Source organism: Candoia aspera, chromosome 16 (assembly GCF_035149785.1).
Source record: "Candoia aspera isolate rCanAsp1 chromosome 16, rCanAsp1.hap2, whole genome shotgun sequence".
Taxonomy (NCBI): Eukaryota; Metazoa; Chordata; class Lepidosauria; order Squamata; family Boidae; genus Candoia; species Candoia aspera.
The window spans coordinates 11,732,857-11,755,870 of NC_086168.1; the positions used below are offsets into that span (position 1 = coordinate 11,732,857).

A 23,014-nucleotide genomic window follows, 5' to 3' on the forward strand; every position below is an offset into this window, starting at 1 on the left:
GAGCATGTGCAGAGCGCGCCTCCGTTCCTAGGACTGAGCCCCCGCCACTCTCGGGCGCCGGACGAGGAACGCGGAGCCGCGGTCACCATGGCGACGGCAGCCGCGCCGCCGCCGCCGCGCCTTCCGGGGCGCCACGTGACTTGCAGGCCGCCGCCTCCCACGTGACCAGCCGGGGCCGCCCGCACGTGACGCGCGAAAGGGAGAAGCCCGGCGGCCCTCGGCCATGGACGCGCGCGCCGCGGCCCCCCCGCGCCCCCTCCTCCCCGTCCTGGTTCTGGTCCTCGGGCTGGCCTCGGGGGCGGCAGGTGAGGGGGGAGCCCGCCCTGCCAGCGGCTCCCCGCTTTCCGCGGAGGGAGCCGGGACTCCCCGGCTTTCCCCGCTTTGTGGGGGCGCATGGACCACAACTCCCATCAGCCCCTGCAGCTGCTCCTGCTCTTCGCGGGGAGGGACGCGGGGGGCACCGGCCCGGCGGGTCCTGCCCTTTAACGTTGCTGCTCCTTCCCGCAGCCCGCAGACGCGCCCCCCGGGACTTCGAGGAGAGGTACTTCCAGCAGCGGCTGGACCACTTCAACTTCCAGAGCTGCGGCAACCGGACCTTTCCCCAGAGGTACCTCATCACGGGTAAGCTTTGGGGGGGTCCTGAGCCTGGCACCCCATGGGACAACCCATGGGGAAGCCCCCCCATGGAGGTGGGGGGCAGCGGTCACCCCTCGCCCCTTCCCTGTCCCAAGAGGGCAGGCATCTGCAGAAAAGCCCAGCTTCAGGCCTTCTTGGATAATGCCCCTGCCAGGGCAGGATTTTCCAACAGGGCCCAGCTTCATTATGTTGGAAAGCTGGGGGGAGGGTGGATGGCTGCTAAGGCTAGTTCACACACAGTTGCAGCCATGCTCCTGGAGGGATCTTTATGTTGTAGAGATAGTCCTCGTTTAGCGACCACAATTGGGACTAGCACCTTGGTTGTTGAGCAATGCAGTCACTAAGTGAAACTTTGCTTACCATCTTACTTCAGCTTTCCTTGGCTTTACAGACCTGGGAAAGTCGTGAATGCAAGGACGGGCCGCAAAGTTACTTTTTCACCACCATTGTAACTGGGAACTGCTGCTAAACGAGGCAGTTGCTAAATGAGGACTACCTGTATTTTTCCCACGCTGTTCTAATGCTGCTGGGTGGGCTGTGTCTCATAGATAAATTCTGGAAGAAGGGAGTCGGCCCCATCTTCTTCTACACCGGGAATGAAGGAAATATCTGGATCTTTGCCCAGAACTCCGGCTTCCTCCTGGAGCTGGCAGAGCAGCAGAAGGCCTTGGTGGTCTTTGCGGAACACGTAAGTCGTGCTGCCGACTCCTGGCAGACCAGGGCGCCCTACGTCCACGTCTCTGGGGCTGTCCGTAGCTCCTGTGGCACAGGCTCGTGACCAGCTCGTCAGACACCTTTTCTCTTGCTGTTTTAGAGGTATTACGGGAAATCGCTTCCATTTGGAGCGGCGTCGCTGCAGGGGCAAAACGCTGGCCTGCTGAGCGTTGAGCAAGCCCTCGCCGATTACGCGGTGCTCATTGTGTGGCTGAAGCAGCAGTACCAAGCGCAGGACTCTCCTGTCATCGCATTTGGAGGCAGGTGAGGGCCTCTCTCCTCCCTCTGGGCATTTCTGAGTTTCCTGGTTTGTAGGTCAAGGATCTGATGGGGCTGTGATCGTGTTGCCCTTTCAGCGAACCAACTATCCTAGGTATCTTTCATCTGTCTGGAAAGATAACAGTCTTCTCATTACCCCACGTTCTAGTTACGGAGGGATGCTGAGCGCATACATGAGATTGAAGTACCCCAACCTAGTGGCCGGTGCCCTCGCTGCCAGCGCCCCCGTGCTGTCCACGGCTGGGATCGGAGACCCCAGGCAGTTCTTCAAGGATGTCACAGCAGTAAGAAAAGGCGGCTTGCCTGGGTTCCCTTTTGCTGACTAAGCAAAACGCAGACCCCCCCCGCCCCCCGAATCTGAAATAAGCCAATTAGTTTCCTGAATCAGCGGGGAATTTTGTCTGCTTCTTCAAGGACTTTCAGAACTACAGTCCGGATTGTGTCAAGGCTGTCCGGGAAGCGTTCCGAGAAATCAAAGACCTCAGCCTGGTCGGAGGTAAAAGGCGGTGGCTCTGAATGGGAGGGAACAGCCTTTGGGACAGGCGCTGTGTAGGGTGTGAAGCCTTGGGCAGTTGGAGACTAACAGGCTGCTGCGTTACAGTTGGCCAGAATACTTTAAACCAGAGACGCAGTTTATGTAACTGGTAGGGGGTACTAATTCCAGCATCCTTAAACTCAAAGGGTCAGCTGTTTTGGGTGCAAATGAACACGTTAAATGTTGCTCTTGAAAACTCATCACAGTTAAGCCTAGTTTGGCTTTGCCGGTGTCTGTACCACTTTGCTGCCCCTGAAGAACGAGCAACGAGCTGCCATTCCCAGCAGGCTTACAAGGGAGCAAGTCTGCTTGAATGTGGCAGGGTGGGACTTGCTTTTGAACAGCCATGTTACAACTGGGCTGCGCCTCTCCTTTGTGTGAAGCTTATGGGAAAATCAGCACAAAGATGGCTCTTTGCAACCAGCTTTCAACCCAAGAGGACATCGGCCAGCTGTTTGAGTTTGCCCGGAATGCCTTCACCATGATGGCCATGATGGATTATCCTTACAAGACCGACTTTATGGGCCACTTCCCAGCAAATCCCGTCAAGGTAATGGCTGAGGCTTCTTCCCTACTGATGTCAACCTGTGTTCCAGGGTTATTCCTGTCTGCCTTCATTCAGACTCCTCAACATAACCAGCTCGGCACACCTGTGTTGCGGTGGCATCACTTTAATGCTAACGTTGCAACGTTAAGAAATACAATAACAAGCTGCACGCCCAAACTTTTTAAGCATATTTTTGGCCAGGGCTGGTGCATGTTTGCCAAAGGCTAACCAAATAAGAGTTCCTTGCTCACTCTTTCCAGAGAACCATGAGCTAGTAAAATGAGACTGCCGTCCCTCCCTCCAGTGGAAGGGTTTAACTTCTGCAGGAAAGTAGTTTGGCCTTTTCAGGAGGGACTTGGAATTAATGGACTATGCAAGCCTGTACAAAAGAGAAATTTAGGCTTTGCTGCTTTTTTCCCCTTGTTATTTCTGGCGCAGATAATACAGGCATTTTGGACTTCGAGCAAGAAAGCATCAGATTAGCGCCAATAGGGTTACAGTATGACTTTACACTGGGATGAAACCCCAAACCAACTAGAAAATAGGTTATACGGGATCAGCTGGCAGACCTGGCAGGTAGCCAGACCTGCTTTCTGCTTGGGGGGGGGAGATGCCTCTGTTGTGCCCCGGGTATCAAGAAGCCCTCAATTGCTTTTGATTATGGGGGCACTATTGAGAAATCAAGTCTGGGCGTGTCTATTAATTCAGGTTGGCTGTGAACTGATGTTGGCCAATCAGGATCCCATCAGAGGGCTGGCAGCTCTTTCTGGTGAGTAAATAGCTCTGTTTCGTTCTGTGAATGCTGCATTTCTCCAGGGTTGGGGCCACAGGACAAAATTGGTGCCAGTCTGTTTCCCTGAAGCTCACCCCAGAAAAAAACCAAACTGCTTTTGGTCAGAGCTTTCCTCTAGCTGGAGACCAGCAGGCTGAGAGGGGCTGTTTTCTGCTGTCGTCCAAACGCTCCCCTCTCTCTGTTCTCGCGGGCTTGCCATCCGGGCCGGGAGATGAACAAAGCAGCAGGCGTGATCTGCCAGAGCCCGGGGCAAACAACCGACCTTTTCCCATGTTCTCCTGCCGGGGTGGCAGACCCAGATGCCAACTTCTTTGCTCCTCTGCCGCAGAGACCCACCGCCTGTGACGTACAGCTGGATCTGGCTGGCGGTGAGGCTGAAGTGGCAAAGGTCGATGGCCGAGAGATGGAGCTGGAGCCGGGCCCATCGATCGGTGACAGGGCAGTAATATTCCACCTCACTCACAGGAACCCATTCCTGGGCCTACAAAGAACTACAGCAGGTCAGGAGAAAGCCCAGCTGAGCCTCGGGAAGTCCCGAGAGCCCGGGCTTTAAAAAGGAGAAAGGAAATGCCCACGTACGTTTGTCAGAGCCCTTCCTCCGATGCAGAAGATCCTGTCTCCCACTGCTGCCATGCCATGATCGCAGCGGGCAAACGCCATCGGCCGGTTCCTGATCCAGCAGCGCAGGCGGGAGAGGTAGCTGTACATGGTGCGCAAGGTCTGTCCCTCGGCAAAGCCCCCTGGTGCCGAAGGGAAAAGGGTTGGTGCTCCCACAGGGCTCCCTACAGGCCTGGTCCTCCCCAGCCGCCCCCGGCTACAGGTGACTTGAGACTTTGGGGGGGCTGCCCCAAACCCAGGTGCTTCCTGTTCCTAGCCCATGCCAAGCCTTTTTCCTGAGCCAGGGTTCTCTCGGAAAGGAGGCTGTGTTTGCTACGAAGGATGCTCACACACCTGAGATGTACAGGATGCCTTCATGGGTTGTCCCCGCATGGTCGGCCACTGGCACGGGAAAGGGCGTGACGGGCTGCCACTGGTTCTCAGCAAGGTGGTACTCCTCCGCCTTGTCGGTCAGCGTCCCCAGCAGTGCTCCGCCCCCCACGGCCACAAGTCGCTCATTCAGCGCCCCTGCGTAGAAGCGGGTCCTCTGGACCAGCATGCTTGCCAGTTGCAGCCATGTGTTGTGGCAAGGGTCGAACCTGAACACCTGGAGTTGGGAGAGGGAAGAAGTCGCTGGTTCCCCCCCCCCTTTTATAAGAATTTTACTAATTTTCCAAATATAATTAAAATACAAATTACAGAATGTAGAACAGAGTCGCTGGTTCCCCCTTGTACTCCCAGGAACCGTGGAGAGCATCGTCAGAGAAAAGCCCCCCACGCTGCCCGTTTGGGAAGACGGAAATCATGGGGGTAATAGTAATAGTGCCAATGAAGCTGCTCTCCTCAAATTACTCCTTTGGCCCCTCGCCCTGAAGAAAGTCACCAGCTCTGAGTCCCTGGACAGCCAGGTTGGTCGTGGTACACTTACCTTGTTGGAAGGATGCTGGCCTGTCGGGTCAAAGCTTTCCTGGCCCCCCATCACGAAGACAAAGTCATGGAGGACGGCCACACAGTGATTATACACAGGCCTGCTCAGCTTCCCGATCGTCTTCCACAAACGGCAGTGCCGGTCAGCAGCCCACACATCCCTGCAGACGGCATTGTTTGCTGACCTGCCCCCCAGGACGATCAGTGTGTCATCCCTGTTGCGAACCTGAGTGCACTCGCTCTGGAGAAATGGCTGCACGTACGGCTGGACGTGGTAGTCCAAGGCTTCCCGAAGGTACTGGCGGCAAGCAGGCTCGGCTCTCATGATGGGCGTGTCCTGGACAAACTTCTGCAAATCTGGGAGCGGTATACAGGGGAACCGGATGTACCGCAGGACCTCGGCTGCGTCTTCCCGGTGTGTGCTGTTCTGGCCCAGCCAGTGCACCGCTGCCTGAAGCAGTTCCAGCTCGCTGAGCCCTTGGGTGTCTCCCCTGTCTAAGATTTCACACAGAGACGTCCTATCCAGCTCCTTCAGCTGCGCAGGGTCCTTCAGGATCGCGCCGCAATGCTTGCTCAGGCAGCACCGCGCTTTCTGCTTTAATTCTTCGGGGCCAAGCCGCTGAGTAATCCTGAGGATGGGGAGGCAGGTGTGCCGGTCCAAGGCGCCTTCCAGGAATCGGAGGGCGAGGCACATCACCTCACGCACCAGCAGTGCCTCTGCTGCCTTGAAGACCCCCTCAACCGTCTGCAGAGTAAGCTCCAGTCGGTTGGAGTAGACAAAAGACAAGACCCCCTGCAGGCCCCGGGCAGTGACCGGTGGCGCCAGCTTGAGCTGAGTCACTTTGCTCGCCGCCTCCCCGGTGAAGTGCGCCTTGCAGTAGCTGCTGGCTGCGGCGAGGATGGCTCTGTGCGCAGGGAACGAGGCGCCCTCGGCTTTCAGCACCACATCACACAGGGCATTCTGGGAACGCAGGTTCTGGAGCCCCTCTAGGAGTTTAGGCAGGTAGGTGTCCGAACTAAGGCTCTGACTCTGAGCAACTACCCAGCCCCCCAGAGGCTTCTTTCCAAAAGCCATAGCGCGGGAGCCTGTCAGAAGCGGCCTGCCCCCTACTCCAGAAGACTTCCAGGCCCCTCTCTGCCCTCTGAAGGCATCTCTGGGAGCTCTGCTTCTCTGGAGGCAGCCCAGGGGGTGGCTGGGCTTGAGGAGAACCTTGTTTTCCTGGGCTACTAGGAGAGCAGGTCAGCTGACCGCTCATCTCCAAGGCGGCGGCGGCAGCCACTGCCCTCGTTCTCTTCCCCTCCGTCCGATTGGTATCCGCCAGGGTGTGGCGGTCCTCGGCTTCCTGGCCATGCCCAGAGTGGCTCACGGTGGGAAAAGTGGCAAGTCCAGGCTTGCCCTCTGCTTTTCAGATTGTGGGGGGGGAGGAAAACAGGCTGCTTTACCCTGGACTGTTTCTTTGGCCAGGAGGCAGCGGAGGGGAGAGAGCCTGGCTCCTTGCTGTTTCCTAGCATTTACACCTAGGCTGAAGGAAAAACCCCAAGTTTGGCTGGGGTGTTTGTGCAGCTGAGCTTCATTCTGTGCTAAAAAGCAAAGCTCCCCACCGCACCTCACAGCAGGGTGCTTCAGAAGCGAGGGCAAAGAGATGCTTCCTTCTGTCCGTCCTAGATCACACGCCCAACGCGTGCAGGTACGCGGGGTGGAAGGCATGTCCTTTGTCTACTTTCTCCGCGCTTATAATTTAAGTGTTTTTGTTTTGGTTAACTGAAAAATTTCCAACCCTTTAGCTTTTCCTCCAATGGTAGGCGCTCTAGTCATTGTTTTAGTTGGGCATCTTCCGTATACTTTTAAGCTGACCCTTTGGAAGCAAAGTGGAGCCTTCTGTCCCTCTCTGGAGTTGTTCAGGGTGGGCTTTGTGGCTGCTTTAGGGTGATTTAGGGTTAAGAAAATGAAAGTGCCCCCCCAGCCGTCTCTGGACAAGCGGTCACACCCTCTTTTCCTTGGTCTCCTAGGAGTATTTTACAACTCCACGGGGACTGTTCTGTGTTTTGACATTTACAAGCTATACCAGAAATGCTCCGATCCAACTGGCTGCGGGACAGGGCCAGATGCCGCAGCTTGGGATTATCAGGTACGTTGGGGGAAGAGCCCCGAGCGTGAAGGGGAAGGTCTTGTCTCGCCTGGGCTGGTGCGGAACGAGGGGGACTGCAGGGGCGCCAGGTGGGGGCAGCTGCCATTGAGGCTAGGAAGACATCAGGTCACCAACGACGCAATGGATGGCAAATCCGTGGACACTCTAACTGCTGTTCTGAGCAAGATTCCCCAGGTGCGAATGTCTCGCGGTGAGTCTCAGCTTTCCCCAGAGGGGCCGACTTCTTCCCCACCGACCCCCGCAGATCCTGGGGTTGGCAGCCTGCGTCTCCCGGCGGCTGAGGCTCCCCTCTCTTCCAGGCCTGCACGGAGATCAACTTGACGTTTGACAGCAACAATGTGACCGACATGTTCCCGGAGCTGCCCTTCAGCGAGGCCGCCAGGGAGCGCTACTGCGCCCGCAAGTGGGGTGTGTGGCCCCGGCCATCCTGGCTGCGGACCAACTTCTGGGGCCGCGGTGAGCAGCGGCCTCCTTCCAGCTTTCTCTCGCTGGTATTTTGTCTTGCGATTAGGGTGGGCTCCTGAAGGGCGTCATTCACCCCGAGGGCCTCGCGGGAGAGGAAGCAGCTGCCGCGGTGGCCGGAGGTGGGCCGCCTGCGAGCCTCGAAGCGCATCGGAGCATGGCCCCGGATTCACAGGGACAAGGCGGCGTCCTGCGAAATGTGGCTCTTTCTGGGTCCTGGACTGCACCTCTCTTGTAGCTGTGCAGCTCTGAGCCTTTCTGTCCGAGGGTGGGACATTTGTGTGGGAACAGCCTCTTGGCGTGGCTGGTTAAAATGGTCCGGCTGGCAGAGGCCTTGCTGTGCCCAAGAGCCAGCAGGACTAGGCAGAAGGGACCCGTGCCCAGGGCTGCTTTTGAACTCTGAATGGTTTTAATGCGGGTACAGGTTGTTCTTGACTTACGACAATTGGGACTGGAACTACTTTTGCCAAGCGATGTGGTCATTAAGTGAGTCATGCCCGATTTTACTATCTTTTTTGCCACGGTGGTTAAGTGAATCGCACAGTTCCCCGTTGATTTTGCTTGTCAGGAGCCAGCTGGGAAGGTCGAAAATGGTGATCACGTGACCCCGGGATGCTGCAACTGTCGTAAATACACGCCAGTTGCCAAGCGCCCAAATTTTGATCACGTGACCGCGGGGGCACTGCAACAGTTGTAACTGCGAGGACTGGTTGTAAGTCGTCTTTTCCAGCACCGTCATTTCCAACGGTCTTTAAATGAATGGTTGTAAGTCGAGGACTACCTGTACTCTCCCCTTGAACCCTCTCTCTTTCTCTCAAGAGGGGGGCTGCCACCCCCCCGTCTCCCCCCGGCTTCTCCGTTGGCTCAGTGCTTCACGGGCACTTGGCTTTGTCGTCCCCGCTACAGCAGCTTTGTGTACTTTTTCGTTCAAACCCATCAACGGTCTCGCTGTTCTGTTTGACAACCGCAGATCTGGCTGCTGCAAGCAACATTATCTTTTCGAATGGAGACTTGGACCCTTGGGCAGCGGGTGGCGTGAGTACCTGCAGTTTGCCAGGGACCGTTCCCAGGATCTCCCTGCAGGGATCCACCTGGACCCATCACCTGTTCTCCCACCCCCGCCAGGTCTGACTCTCCGGTGTTGCCATTCCAGGTGAGGAAGAACCTGAGCTGGTCCCTGACGGCCATCGTCATTAAGGGAGGCGCCCATCACCTGGACCTCCGGTACGTTTTGCAGAGCTGGCCCCGCCGTGGCTTCTTCTCCAGCACCTCCAGATGACGGTCCTCGGATTGCACAGTTCAACCAAGGACTGGCCGCTGCACTGCTGAGCCGTAGCTGGCCTGTCCTCCTCCTCCTCCCTTCTCTCCTGCGCGGGAGCATCTTTTTCACGACGTGTCTCGGAAGATGGTTCCCGCCAGCGAGTCGTCGCTCTATCTAAGGGGAACCTTGGTATCGGAGACCACCCCACTCCGAGCACCGGTGGTTACTTCTGGCGGTTGACCAAGGAGAGCTGCTCTCTCCTGGAACGCGCCAACGTGCTGAGCTGGAGGGCCCTTCGGTCTGATCCATCACCCCTCTTCAGATGATGCATCAGGGCCCCTTTGCTTTTAGAAACAAGCTTTTAAGAATTTTAAATGTTTTAGAAATAGGAAGCACTGCGATTTTGTTTCCTGAAAGGGAGAGGTTCTGCTGCAGCAAGCAAACACACCTTAAAAGCCACCTGCAACTGCTTGGTTCCCTGGGGTTGGATGTTTGCCCTCTGACAAGCATCAGGGACGGTCCGCCTCAGTGGGCTTGTTTTTTTCCCAACAGGAGCTCTAACCCAGCTGATCCGGCATCAGCCAGGGAAGCTCGGCTTCAGGAAGCCAGGATCATCAGGGACTGGGTGCAGTCGGCCACCATCAAGGTCACCAAGTAGTCTCCGAGTTGCCAGCCAGGTCTAACAGATGCCCCCAGGACTGTTGGGCATGAAGGGAGCGAATCTGCATGGTGCCCTCTTTAGGCAGTGACGCTTTCATACCACAGTGCTGAAAAATAATTAATAAAGCAAAAGATTCCCTCCAGAGTACCTTCCTGGGCTGGGAGTGTTCATGGAGACTGGAATGATACGGACATTTTTTTCACCCATTTCTAAGAAAGGAGCCAGTGCTCAGGGGCACTGAGAAAACACAAATGTGGGTCAGCCAAAATCAGGGCTAAGCACATGGCTCTCGTGCTAAAATTAATTCAGGCTCACAGCTTACCCTCCACTACGGGATCAAAGCCATGCAGGCAGATGCCAACTCCCCAAATCCCCCTGAAAGCAACAGGTGTGCTGTCCTGAGTTAGACCTTTGGGCCATCTAGCCTGGGTCCTGCCCACCCTGGTTCACAGCCCAAGGAGAAAGAGCTGGTTTACCTTCCCTGCTGACCTGATTTTGCTCTGGAGACCCCGCAGATGAGGCCACATCTGGGCGCAAAAGGGGCTCTAGCTGTGGGCTTTGTCACCCATCAGGGGATGGTGCTTTGCAGGTAATTTCTCTAACGGTGCTGAACCTGGAGCAAATTTTGCTTGCCGGTGGCTTTTTTCAAAGGGGCATCCCTGAACCTCCTGTGCAAGTCAGCCAAACCCATTCTAGTGGGGAGAGGAAAACATAAGCAGCAAGTTGCACGGAAGACGCAGCGTCTCAAAATAAATTACAAGTTTATTAAGGTGGAGTAGAATTCTGCAGATTAACTTCCCAACTAACAGCACGTAGGATTCTGTTCCATTTCAAAGAGGTTTCTCCCACCTCTGCAAAAAGGTGAGGCGCACTTAAAACTGTTCGCATGTTCACAAACGAATAAATTCTACTTTACAAATACCTTGGACCAGATCACACAGTAACAAGGCTTCAGCAGTATGTCTTTTCTCGGGGGGGGGGGGAAAAGGCAGTTCAAAAGTAATTATGCAGAGGAAATGATGGGAGCACATATGGCGCTCCTGACAACACCGAGCCTCTCTACCGAGTTTGGCAGCCATAAACCAGGCCTGACTTCCAGTCCATTTGCAGCAAACTGCCCGATTGTGCCCGACCAGTCTTTTGGTAGAGAAGGGAGGCTAAGATGCTCATCTTCTGCTCTTAAGATGCGGGAGGAAGAACTGGCCATGATAACAGGCAGCCTTAAGGTAAGGCTGTGGAAAAACTACATGAGGAATGTGTTCAGACTTGGCTGTGCAAAACAAACATGAAAACTGAGCTAAGTTTTCCTGAAGTGAATTTCTCCTGAAATCTCCAAGAGCAGGAGGACCTTTCAGCCATCATGAAGAACATGAGGCAAGTGGGAATTCAGGGCTGTACACCAGTTTAAAAAAAAAAAAAAAAAGCATTCAGCACCGGGGGGTGGCATTCTGCATCTAACTCTGAGAAGGATCCAAGAAACAAGCATATTGGGCAACCTGTTTGAAAAAGAGTTGGATAATTGCAAGTTTGGGGGCGGGGGGGGGGTCCTGCAGCCCAGCCTGTGTGTGCTTTGTTGGCTGGGAGAAATCCTCACCCTTTGGTACTTGACCATCCCAACCTTTCTATCTCCCCCCTTGAATACAGAAGGCACCAGTTCAAAGTAAAGTGTCAGCCTCCCAAAACTGGGTTTTTAGAGTATGGCTTTTAAATTCCGGGGTCTGTTTAAACGGGGGACAGAAAACTACGCACCAGTGCTGTGCAAGCACCCTCCAAAACCACGACTGCTGCTCCCCCCACCCCCAATCATCATTCAGTTGGCACTTTGTGGCCAAAACAGCAAGCAAAACACCGACTTGATTTAGGAGAGGTTGGAGATGGTGTGACCCTCTGAAAGGCCACAGTTACAGTAAGAAGATTGGGAGAAAAATACTCCTTCCTATGATATTGTGCTTCAAGTGTTGAGCACTTCATTTTATTCTCGCCATCCTAAAGGCAAGCAGCGTTGCAACATGAGGCCATACTGCAGGGAGGAGGGAACCGAGTTCGAGAAATGCCGCCAAGAGATTTGAATGATCATTTTCTTGATTGGTCACTGCATTGTCCCATCTATAGGGTAACTCCAAACCCCCCAGTCTTGGAAACCATGCATTTTGGGTCACACGCAACATACAAAAAGAAGAAACTCAGCGGATTACAGGTCCCCCTGGAACCATTTTTGCAGACAACAATCAGGCCAGAATTTTCCCCGCAGCAGCTCTGGCAGTGCCAGGAACTCACGTGGCTCCCCTCCTCCCCAAGAGGGATGGTGCCAGTCTGCCTCCCCATCCTCCCCCAGCCGCTTGCTCCAGCCCCAACAGCAACTGTAACCAGGTAGCAGCAACACCACGCTGCTGCTGCAGGAAGCGTGAAGGGGGTCGTCTGGGAAGTCCCCAGAGGGGACTTGAATAAGGAAAAAGTCAGTCCCACCAAAACTGGGGTGGATTGTCTCATAAATCTTCTTTCTGCCCCTCCTTTAAAGTGCTGAAATTGAGCAGTCGGAGAGAGGGAGGAAAATGGAAACTCAAAAGGAATGCACCTGGCAATGGGCAAAGAGATGGGGGAGGCAGGCAGACTCATGGCTGGATTAAAGGGTAGCACCTGCCTACACCAGAGGAAAAAAAATTCTCGCGAGTTGCCCTCGTATTGAGTCGCAGGCAGGCAGCAAGACCACAATGAAAGCGTAAAGAGGAGCCGATGAGCCTTCGTTCCGTGTTTCGGTATAAATATATCTGGGTCTGCACCTTGAGTGAGCTGCTTCCTCTGTGCACAGGATTTAAAAAGCTGCAGAGCGTAGATTGGTTGGTTTTAAGCCTGCATTCCTAGGGGTTCTCGTCGCAGAAATCCTGCTAATGGATCTCCTGGCAGGCGCAACTCGCTCTGGGGAAGTGGATCCCGCTGCTCCCTTGCCCTCGGGCCAAATCACAGAGGGCGCCGCCCATTTGCTTGCCGAGTAAAGGTCAGCGGCCGGCTCGGGGGTGGGCTGCAAGCCAGAAGAGGAGCCCACGCGTCCATCCGGCTCCCCCTCCCCTCCGGAAGCAGTCTTCAGTAGAATACCTGAGCCAAAACGTTATTCATACTACACGTATATACAGTCCTACATAGATAGCCTTCTGTTTTTGTTTTGTTTATAATGTAAATTTTCACGTTTTCACCCTGCGTTGCTGCAGATAAGTTAAGAAAAATATATATATATATCACCGGGCCAAAACTAGCATCTAGCTTCTCCCCAGCTCACAGCAGGGCGCAAGTTCCACCTGATTATTCAAAGTGCCCTTTCAGAATCAGGAGGTCAAGGTCAGTAGCGAACACCGTTTTAGAGGGGAGCATTTTCCTTTCGCCAGCACCCCCCACCCCCTTGGGGCCTTGGAATGATCCTGGGAAGTCACCACCACAGTGACAAGCTGCACGAACACCTGGGACAAGGCTGCACTTTCCTGCAGAGACGTGGTACGGAGACAACAGAATAATGCTGGGCCCTTCAGAGGAGCCCCCTCTTTTGCTAGCTGAGGAGCTCCCTGGCTGAAAGCAAGCCCTGGTCTCCCCAGCATCTCACTTGTGCCAAGCAGGATCCAGCACTGCAGGGAACCGCTTTCCCATTCCCGGCTTGGGTGCCCGTATTTGGGGGGGGGGCGTGATTCCAGGCCAAAGATCCACCTTCCCTCATGTACAATTCCTTCGGGAGGCTCCCTTCCCCAGCAACACAGCTCACAGCCTTCAACACACCTCCCTCCTTCAGGTCCCCCGTGATCGGGACGCGATCGAACCTGGAAACGGCAGACGCCCCGGCTTTCGTTTATGCCGATGGCCAGATGGGGAGGGGGTGGGCCTCCGTGTTGAAGACATACTTGTCGAGGTTGATCAAGTTCACATCGTCCGAGAAGAGCAGGAAAAGGTACTTGAGGGTTTCACCCAGGAAAAAGCTCTCCATCTTGTCTCTCGGCTCCGGATGGCTGGGGTTCTGGACGTTGTCGATGGATGTGTAGCCGCCGGTCGGGACCTGGACGGAAGAACGAGAGAACAGGTGTGAAATTTGAGGGCCGTCAAGGTTTGCCATCTGACTGGTCGGGGGAGCTGTTAATTAAAGCCTGCCTTGCTCCAGCCGATTCCCCCACCCCCGTATTCCCCGCTAGTGGGGGAGAGCTGCCCAGGAGAAAGTTCTGCAGGGTCTCCCCCTTCCCTAGGTTTGCTCTGACGGGACCCTGATGCAGAGGCAGACGGCTCAGATTTACCCGGGTGTGTTTGTTGAAGCTCTGCAAGATTTCCCAGCCCCAGTCCTGGTACTTCTTATCGCCGGTGAACCGATACAGGTAGAAGAGGCTCTCCACGGTCTCGGGACGCAGGAGGTTGTGTCTGTCCGCAGTCTGGGGAAGGGAGGGCAGAAGGGAAGACTTCTGGAACTGAAGGGGCAAAAGCCTACAGCACTGCTAGCATCCCATCACAGGGCGCGCACGATGTGCAGGAGGGACTGGACTTCCACACTGGGCGTCCACGCCCCCGTGCGTGACTTCAATGCCTGCAGCCAAGTGGTTACAGACCAAGCTCTGAATCCCAAGCCTCAACCGCTCACCTTAATCTCCACATCCTTCCGGTCCTTTTGCGCATGCATGTTGAAGTGGACGATTTCGGGGCTCAGGCCGGTCTCTACCTGCGCATACATCTGGTAGCAGGTTTCTGCCAGCTCCACCGCCAGGGTCATGTGATCTGCCGGGAGCCCGTTGTGAGCGCCAAGGGCCAGGGCTCCAGGCAAGAAGCAGACCAGGTGATCCTGCTCCAGAAAACAGATGGCCGGAGTTTGAGAGATGCTGAATCTCTGCCAAAGTCTCTCTCCTCTGCTGAAGAACCGGCGCATCTGGGAAGTGTTCTTGGGCCGGGGCTCCATGCACACCAGGCCTGTGGCCTACCATGCTTCCCTCGTGGCACTGCACGCTGCCTTTCTGCCAGCGCCCCAAGAAGGGCTTTCTCATTCAAAATAGGGGAACTGACATGACAACGGAGGCGAAAAAGGAAGGGGAGGATCTGCACAGGCAGATATGAACCCTTGGAAGCAGCAGTCACAGAAGAGAAGGTACTGATAGACCAGTGGTCTTCATGGGACCTGATTCCCAGGATGACCTTTGGACCGAAAGGCCCAACGGAAGGGCTGAAAACAGCTCTTGAACGCTGAAGGGGCAATTTGCTTAACTAAGCTAATCCACCCACTGCGGTTCAGGAATTGGGGGAGGAAACACGATTAACTGCTCAAGAACGCTCAGATTAAGTTGGAAAACATAGGGAGCATCTGGTCACTGAAGGGGAAGCGAGTCGGACTTTACGCCATTCCATCTGTACGCTCCAAAACTGAGAACCACTTTTCAGGATTGTGAAAAGAAAGCTGCTGCAGGAACATCAGCCCCCTGCCCACCCTCTTTCCCTGAAAGGCGGCTTACCATCTTCGCACTGAAGCGACCGTGAGCGAGCTCGCCAACGAAAGTCAGCCTTCTTGGCTGGGATTTCCGAAGCAGGTGCATCTTCACCCCCTCAACCCCCTTCACATAGTCTTCCAAGAGCCTGCCGTTGAAAAACACGCTGTGGTGAGTGGCTGGGCTGTCTGAAAATAGGTGTAGCTGCTGCTGGCACAGCTACGGAGCATAACGAGGTTCAGTGAAGAATGCCAACCATAAAGCTTTTCCTGTATTTTGGATCCATGCCTTCAGGCCATAACTTGGCGAAACATTCACACATCATGTTGGGAATTTGTCTGTGTTTGCACATGCATGGTTTTCTGAGAATCAAGGAACACAGCTTCAGGGAAGCACTTCACGTGTGTGAGGGGGCCAGATTCCAGAAGGAATTGTTATTTCCCTCCTGACTTCAAATCAACTCAAATTCCATTTTTGTATGAAGCTAGCAGAAAAGCCCTGGAATTCTCCACAGAAAATGCTGCTTATTCGGGGGGGGGGGGAGGGAGGGAGGGAGGAAATTTTAAAAGAATTTACTTGTTTTCCTTCTTCCCTCCCTGAATCCACTGCTTGAGCAGGTATTCGTAGTAGCTGTCTGCTCGAGCCCCAAGGGTGTAGACCCCGAGATGTGTGAACTGCCCACTGTTGGTATTGATAAACATGGGCACCAGGCCATCATTCTTGCCAGGAAGGGAGTGGACGTGTTTCATCACCCCATCCACAGCATTCTAGGAAGAGAAGAACAAACAGTGAAACTTTTTGCACACATCCACCAGCACCACAGCCAGGGATCACAGTTCACAAACAGGTTTTGGAAATGTGCACAGCAGCTGGAATTCTGGGGGACTGGACCCAGTCCCACCCAGCCTAACCCTGTGGGGGCTATACTGTCCCCACGCAGAAATCCAGAACGCCTTTACCGGACCAGTCGGAGAAGGTTGCTCCAGGCTGAGAACCGAGGCTGCACTGCATGCTCCCAAAGTCCCTTCTCTTTCTCAACTGCTGCAGCCAGAGCCTCGCAGAGCACCTCCCAAAAGCGAAGGATGAGACGTCTCCACTTCTAGACGGTCTCTTCCGCAGGGCAGCAGAAACAAAAAGCGGAGGGAGACCAGCCATTCCACTCCCCCAGTACCTTAAATTTCTCTTCGCCTGTCAGGCGCGAGAGCTCCCTGAATTCCAGCTGGATGCTGGTCACTTCGGCCACAGTGCTGTCGGAAGTCCAGCGCGGGGGGTGGGCCGTGCCCCGCCCGATGTTGACATCTGAAAAGGGGATCTTGGAAGGAGTGTTGAAGGCCGGCATGAGCCTGCTCCCGATGTCTTTCTGAGCAACGGAGAAACGGCAGGGTGGATGAGTGAGAAACCACACTGAGGTGCTGGGAGAGCGAAGAGGCCGATACAGAGGCCCTCCTGATCATTCAGCAGCTGCAGCTGCTACCGGGGACTGTCCCAAAAGGACAGGGAAAGGGGGAGGGATCGTCCGGGGGCCTTAGGAGGCAGACACGCTACTCACAGCCTTTTCCAGGAAGAGGCTGTCCCCAGACAAGTGGTAAGTGCTCAGCAGGCCCCCGAGGATACGAATGGCGCTCTCAAAAAGGTTGACGTCCACGTTTTTGTTGAAGTTCAGCTCTGTGGCAATCCAGTCTCTTGCCTCTTTGAACTCTACGTTAGGGAAAGGAAGCAGAGAAGCTGGAGCCAACTGCTGACAGTCTTCTCCCGTGCAGGGAAGGGAAAGCTTGCCCAAGCATCTGTCTCCAGATACTGCCCGCTTGGTGCCCCCTTTCTGAAGGAGAAGCCCTTTCCCATGTCCAGACTACGGCACAGGCTCAGTCGTTCTGGGGCGAGAGATTATTCCTGCATTCTGTTGTTTTTTTTAATCCATTCAATCGTGTCCAATTCTTGGAGACTGCCTGGACAAGTCTCTGCAGATTTCTTGGCAAGGCTTTGCCATTGCCTCATTCCTAGGGCTGAAAGGGAGTGACTGGCCCAAGGCCACCCAGCTGGCTTTGTGCCTAAGGCGGGACTAGAACTCCCGGTCTCCCAGTTTCTAGCCTGCTGCCTTAACCACTACACCAAACTGGCTCTCCGTATTCTGGATTCTTCCTCTTTATCTGCTATACGTTGGGATCTGCCATAAGGTTTCTTCAAACAGGCGTCCTCCGGAAACACTGCTGTACGGGAACAGCCATCTCAGCTTACAAGAAAGACATTCGGTGGGCTGACAAAGGCTGAGGGAAAAGAAGGGAGCCCACCACACATACAACTGAGAACTTTCTCCTGAGCCCAGGATTTTGAGCTCAGTTGTGGGAAGACGGCAGAGCAAATAGCTGGATAAAGCCAAGGAACACACCTTCCTTTAGGCCCAAGATCCACATGGTGTCCAGCGCATCGATGAGCGTCAGTCCAAGGCCGAACCATTCGTTGAAGGACTTGGAGATGGGCTTGAGCTCATCATGGCCCCAGGCAAACTCCTTGTAACCTTTCCACGCGTGGTGGAAGGCTTCAATCACAGCCAGCTGGCGCTCATTGAGGGGCACTAAAACAGGAAGAGACGTCAGGAGCCACTATTTAGGGAAAAGGAGACACTCCTGTGGAAGAAAGCATGGGCTCCCACATCAGCAAAGACAATGGACAGCCATCTGGGTTCAGTCGGGCCCTGCCCAGGTACCTGGCTCTTTCTGGTCTTCGGACACCACGGGAGAAGGCCTGCCCGGATCATTAATTTTCTTGGAAGGCTGCTCGGGGCCCTGGCTGGGCTCGATCGCAGCTCCTCGCCAACTGCAAAAGGAGGATTATTGCAGAGACCCGCACTCCTCCACAAAGGCGTCCTCAGGTGAAGGAGGGCATCCCCCAGCACCCTCAACACTGCTTTCCCTGCCAATCTGCACGAATAGGCAGTCCTTCAACTTTGCAGGCACAGCGCCCAGGATCCCCAGGTCGGACCACCGTTAGCTCTGCCTTACGTCCCGCTTAATCGCCAGGCTCCAATTCCAGTTGGGACATTTACCGGCCAGTCTAGCATTCCACATTTGATAGCTCATCTTTCCTACACTATTAAAATGCGTGTCCTTGCCTGCCAAATTCTCATAGGCCGAATTGGGAGAAGCAAGCAGCTCACCTAACGATCGGCTTCTCCACATTATGCGCCTGACCTGCCTGGCCAGGTTGTCCCTCCCCTCCAACGGCCTGCTCCTGGGACTTGGCCTCTGTCTCCCTCCAAGGCGGCCTGATCTGCAGATTCGGAGGCCCACGTCGGGCAGGGATCTGTTTTGGAGGTTTCTGAAAAGAAAAAGGCAAGGAATCAGTTCACGGGCAGGAGTGGAGAAATCACAGATGCTTCAAAGAATAGCTTCTAAAGGAGAAAGCAGGGAAGAGGAACGGAGAATTTCCCCAGTCGGGCTAAACCATTACATGTGCCTCATGTGGGCTACTCAGTTCTAGCCAGGCATCCCTGCAGCTTATTCTGGCTCTTTTGGAACCATCCCTGGGTCTGGTCTGCCCCCAAATGGCAGCTCTGCACAAACGGTGGCTAGCATTACCACCACAGTTCAGGAGGCAGAAAGAACAAAGAACACGCACACCCACATTTGATGCGGAAGGTGCCGCTCAGCTCAGGCCATTCTAAAGGGAACACATTTGACCTCACATCCTTGATCCAGCACCAGCCACCATCTCGCTTCTCCCTGCATTCAAGTGCCCCTCTGCCCGCTGAAAGGAGACCCTGCTCTGCAGCTAATTCTGGTTTTCTTCTCTGTGGGGCAGGCAGGAGGAGCCAAAAACTGGGCAAACAAACACCAAAGCCGGCTGCCATCCCAAGGAAGAAAAAACTCAGATTCTGCTCCCCTGAAATCAGGCAAGAACACCTCTAAACGCCTCTGCCTTTTACACAAAACCTCCCCGCTGGGGCGGATGAGATCGGCTCTTTATGCCAAGGGGCACACAGTCCTAGGCCAGAGACTGGCAGCAAGACTTCACCACTGAGCTCCTGCTTAAGTTGCCTTAATCATTCTCAGAAGCAGACTACGCACAGGCTTGCCCAGAACTGAGAGGAGATCGGTCACGATGCAGCGGCTACACTGAAAGCCAGCTGACTTCCCACCACTGGCCATCACTGACCCACCATCACTGGCCCTCCGTACAGCCTAAATTCATTCTATGGGGGCTCTCGGTCCCTTTGGGGAAATGGCAAAGAGGAGCATCCCAAATTCATTTAAAGAGAACTGGACCCTAGAACATGCCAGCACTTTTGTTCAGTCAGCAAGGGCCTAGTTAGGAAAATTCCTTCTAGGCAGGAAGCTCAAAGGCCAGATTTACAAACAATTAGGGCCACATACAGCTGAGCTGTGCTACAGGCTGCTGTCCCGCCCCTTCACTTACAATAAGGTATGATGGGGGGTGAGGGAGGAGAGAATTACTTGAGGTGAAAAGTCCCTGAGACCGGCATCGGCTTTCTGGGGTATTGGGAGAATCGCCTGATTTGCTGGATTCAACCCAGGGATCTCCAGATCAGCTTTCTGTTCCTCCAAAGATCTGCTGGTTGCACCTGCATGGATAAATTAATTGCACTGAACCTGATGCAACGGGATGAAATCAGCCACAGAGTAACGTTAACGCTCATGTTTGCTCGAAGAAAGGAAGAAAGGAAGACCCATCCATCCATCCGTGGGAACTAAATCATTCTGCTCTGTCAAACTTCCTTCTCCCCACAGTAAAAAAATGCAACTAAAGGATTGCTTGGGAGCTTTGGAACACAATAGTGTGAAAAGTTGGGACAAATTTTAATTTTTTTAAACTGCTTGTTACAGTAATACCACAACAGCAGAATAACCTCAGAGCGCAGAAGGGACCTGCTATCTTATTCTACCAGTTAGAATGTTCCTTTTGTGGTTCCGAATTGGCACACGATGAACCCTGTGTACAAAACTGCCTGTTCATGTGGCTCTTCGCAACACACCAAAAGAAAAGTCTCTTTTCTTCAGAGGGGCTTCTAAAACAGACGTAGGTCGGAATCCATCCCTTTTACTTGAGAGAAAGTCCCAGATAACTCCAGGGACAAACAGACCTTCTGAGTAGGCAGGCAGAGGATTGTGGTTCCAGCTGTTTCGAGACCCACCCATTACAACGATGCAGCAACCAGTGTGGTAGAAAAACTAGCCGGCTTACTTTTCCATGGGTCAGCCACATTTGCATACGTCTTGATTCCACAGACAACCAGAAAGGCAAAGAGGAAGAGGATGATGCTCCGCTGAAGGCGGGACAGCTGCTTCCATTTCTGAGGGTGAGCATGACAAAATGAAAACAAAAGAAACCTTCAGCCTGTACACAGGCCCCACAAACTTGGCGGAACACTGCCTACTTGCACTGCCCTGTCCTCTTAGAGCAAGGGCACAGTCCCAGGGTGCTTCTGCAATATTTATTTAATGCATGTGACTGGTAGAGGAGGACCATCAGAACAGAAGCAAAAAAAAACCGGGCCCTGTGATTGGTGGTAGGCAACAAAATGCACTCTGCAACCCACACCTCGTCCACGCAGCGCCCAAGGAAAGCAGCTTCTCCTTCGCTCGTGCCCCATCACAACTACCCTGGCACAACCCCATTTCTCTTCTCAGCTCCCTGCCTTAAAGGAGGAAGAGACTTTTCTTACATACAGCGCAATTCATTGGGTCTGTAACAAGGCTGTTGCTTGACTCCACTTCTCCACTCCCCATCCAGCGGGACGGCAGCTGCCACAGACACACCGCCACTTCTCTGCCAAGTGTCTCGAAGGAGAAACTCCTCAGAAGGTGAACGCCACCTTGCCATTTCCTGCCACACCCTAAATGCTTCCCTTGTTCTCTCGGAACGGTTCAGTAACAGGGTAATGCACCTGCTGCCAGGCTCCTCTTCCAACCACAAACCGACGCGAGCTACTTTGGGAGGGAATATTTCTCTGAAAAACAGATTAAAACTATCTAAACAGAGGCGAAGTCTATCTGCTTCTATCCAGCCTTAATGGTTCTAGGCTGTCTTCAGGCTCAAAGGCAGCGCAGAGTTTGAAAATGTATTTATTTTCTATGCCTTTATTTTTATAAATAGCTCAAGGCGGCAAACGTACCTCATACTCCTTCCTCCTCCTCTTTTCCCCACAACAACCACCCTGTGAGGTGGGTTGGGCTGAGAGGGAGGGACTGGCCCAAGGTCACCCAACCGGCTTTCATGCCTAAGGCGGAACTAGAACTCCCGGTCTCCTGGTTTCTAGCCTGTTGCCTAAGCCGCTAGACCAACAGTGTATATACCCTGGCAGGAATCGCAGACACACCCAACTGGCTCATGGCCTGCAAGATCCTGAACTGGATGGATTCTTGGGCCACCTCCTCTGTCCTTTTCAGTCTCCAAGTGAGGAGTGAAACTCCCATATTCAGAAGCAGTCTACCTCAGAGTAGCAAGCGCTGGAGACTTAAAGCTGCCAAATGCCAGAAATATTTAACCAGCCACAGTGGAAATCACACTCTTTGACGTGCCAGCCATTAGGTATTGTTGAAAACGGTACTTATCAAGGCAAAGCCTACTGCAATTCATGGAGAGAATCTACCTTCCTGCGTGGCCCCTCGAACACCACCGACGACTTAACGGCACGCAATCAGTCAGCCTCCTCCAGCTGCTTCTGATCGCAGGGTAATAAAAGGAGAGCAAGGTAATAACCAAACGTTATCAACAGCAACGCGAAGCATGAATCCAACCCAGGCCAGAAACCCTGGGACTGAGAATTAGAAACCCAGGCTTAATGACAGAGACTTCCTATCCTGCCCTCCTGTCCGTTCGGCGCGGCCCCTTGAATAACAAGCCCAAAAAACCACGTCAGCAACCGCGAGCCGCTATTTGCACTTTTAAACGCACAGGCGTCTGTTTCAGCGAGGGGCAACAGCAGCACCCACCAGGCAGTTCCACAGCTGCACCTCTCCCAGCCAGCTGTAATGTCAGGTCGGGAAGGGCTCAGCCAGCTCGGCCTGTTGGATTTCTCCCCATCCCTGCAGCTGCTGCAGCTGTTCAGCTCAGGGAGGGGAAAGTCCACCAAGAGCAGCCCAGGCGCTGCAGTTCCCACCCCGCCGGCGGGGGGCGCGGGGCAGCGGCCGCTCCCGACACCTGCCTCTCCATCAGAGGGCGCCGTGGAGCCCCTCTGCCCCATCTCGACTCTATGGCTCCGCTCACCCGCCAGCAGGAACGCCTCCGCCAGGCCTTGCTGTTGTTGTAGCCGCCGCCGCCGCCCGCCGCCTGAAACTCGCCGCCGCTGAGCGTGACCGAGATGAAATCCCGCCGGGGGGGCGAGAGGAGCGGCGGCGGCGGCGGCGGCGAAGAGGAGGGCGCCGAGTACATGGCGGCGAAGCGCTTTCCCTCAGGAGCCGCGGAGCTCCCCTCCGCCCGCCGCCCCGTTTCTTCCGGTTCCTGCCCGCGGCACAGAGAGAGGCTAGAGCAGCCACACTGCGAGGCGTACGTAGCCACAGCGCCCTCTAGGCTGCGCGTGGCGACGCGCAGGCTCTAAAGGGAGGCGTGGCTGGGGCTGGGAAGAAACCCGGGGAGCGAGTCACAGGCACGTGCGAACAGAACCACCCTCGGCCATACAGGCAGAGGCGGCACGGCCCCCCGGCTCTCCACGAGCCCAAGCGCAATCCCAAGACTGCTTTCCGATCGGGGCGAAAGAGAACCAGAAAAGGCACCTGTTAGCTTTACGAGACTAATGATGGCTTATAAGGCCAAAACACAGGAAGAAAAAGGGGGAGGTTGCTGGGCTGTGCCTTCCTGGACCGATCCTTGCTTGCTTTGGACTTGCCATGCATGGTGCAAGAGGCCAATTGTGGTTTAATCAACAAAGCACTATTTCGCACACTGTGTGAACCCAGCCCTGGACTCTATGAAATAATTACATGTGACTCTTTGGAGGAATTCTGTCCCTTCCCAAATCCAGTATTTTGTTTCCTCTGTGGCTAGCCTGATTTTATTA

The 23,014-nt window shown here is 54.5% G+C and overlaps 3 protein-coding genes across 4 annotated transcripts; 1 reads left to right on the forward strand and 2 right to left on the reverse strand.

Moving 5' to 3' along the window:
* The first annotated feature begins 190 nt into the window (after positions 1–190).
* Positions 191–10,227, forward strand: DPP7 (dipeptidyl peptidase 7). 2 transcript variants are annotated; one of them, XM_063316340.1, is made up of 13 exons: positions 191–305; positions 508–621; positions 1,185–1,324; positions 1,451–1,614; positions 1,778–1,913; positions 2,044–2,125; positions 2,548–2,714; positions 3,420–3,480; positions 7,039–7,157; positions 7,478–7,634; positions 8,611–8,675; positions 8,794–8,864; positions 9,454–10,227. In XM_063316340.1, exons 1-13 carry the CDS (start codon positions 224–226, stop codon positions 9,557–9,559), a joined length of 1,464 nt encoding a protein of 487 aa, XP_063172410.1. In that variant the 5' UTR covers positions 191–223; the 3' UTR covers positions 9,560–10,227. The 2 variants fall into 2 exon arrangements, with proteins under 2 accessions (XP_063172410.1, XP_063172411.1); XM_063316341.1 differs by having other exon boundaries at positions 8,547–8,675; positions 9,454–9,545.
* On the reverse strand, positions 2,856–6,987 carry LOC134506242 (kelch-like protein 9). Its single transcript, XM_063316342.1, has 4 exons — positions 5,030–6,987; positions 4,456–4,708; positions 4,084–4,244; positions 2,856–3,985 (listed from the first exon to the last, which is right to left on the reverse strand). Exons 1-4 carry the CDS (start codon positions 6,101–6,103, stop codon positions 3,575–3,577), a joined length of 1,899 nt encoding a protein of 632 aa, XP_063172412.1. The 5' UTR covers positions 6,104–6,987; the 3' UTR covers positions 2,856–3,574.
* A 79-nt stretch (positions 10,228–10,306) lies between the features above and the next one.
* Positions 10,307–22,434, reverse strand: MAN1B1 (mannosidase alpha class 1B member 1). The gene is made up of 13 exons (XM_063316339.1): positions 22,225–22,434; positions 20,200–20,308; positions 19,452–19,579; positions 18,155–18,315; positions 17,705–17,814; positions 17,387–17,572; positions 16,550–16,698; positions 16,172–16,360; positions 15,577–15,767; positions 15,028–15,148; positions 14,169–14,366; positions 13,831–13,962; positions 10,307–13,598 (listed from the first exon to the last, which is right to left on the reverse strand). The coding sequence occupies exons 1-13, from the start codon at positions 22,387–22,389 to the stop codon at positions 13,395–13,397; spliced, it is 2,043 nt and encodes a 680-aa protein (XP_063172409.1). The 5' UTR covers positions 22,390–22,434; the 3' UTR covers positions 10,307–13,394.
* Positions 22,435–23,014: the final 580 nt, after the last annotated feature.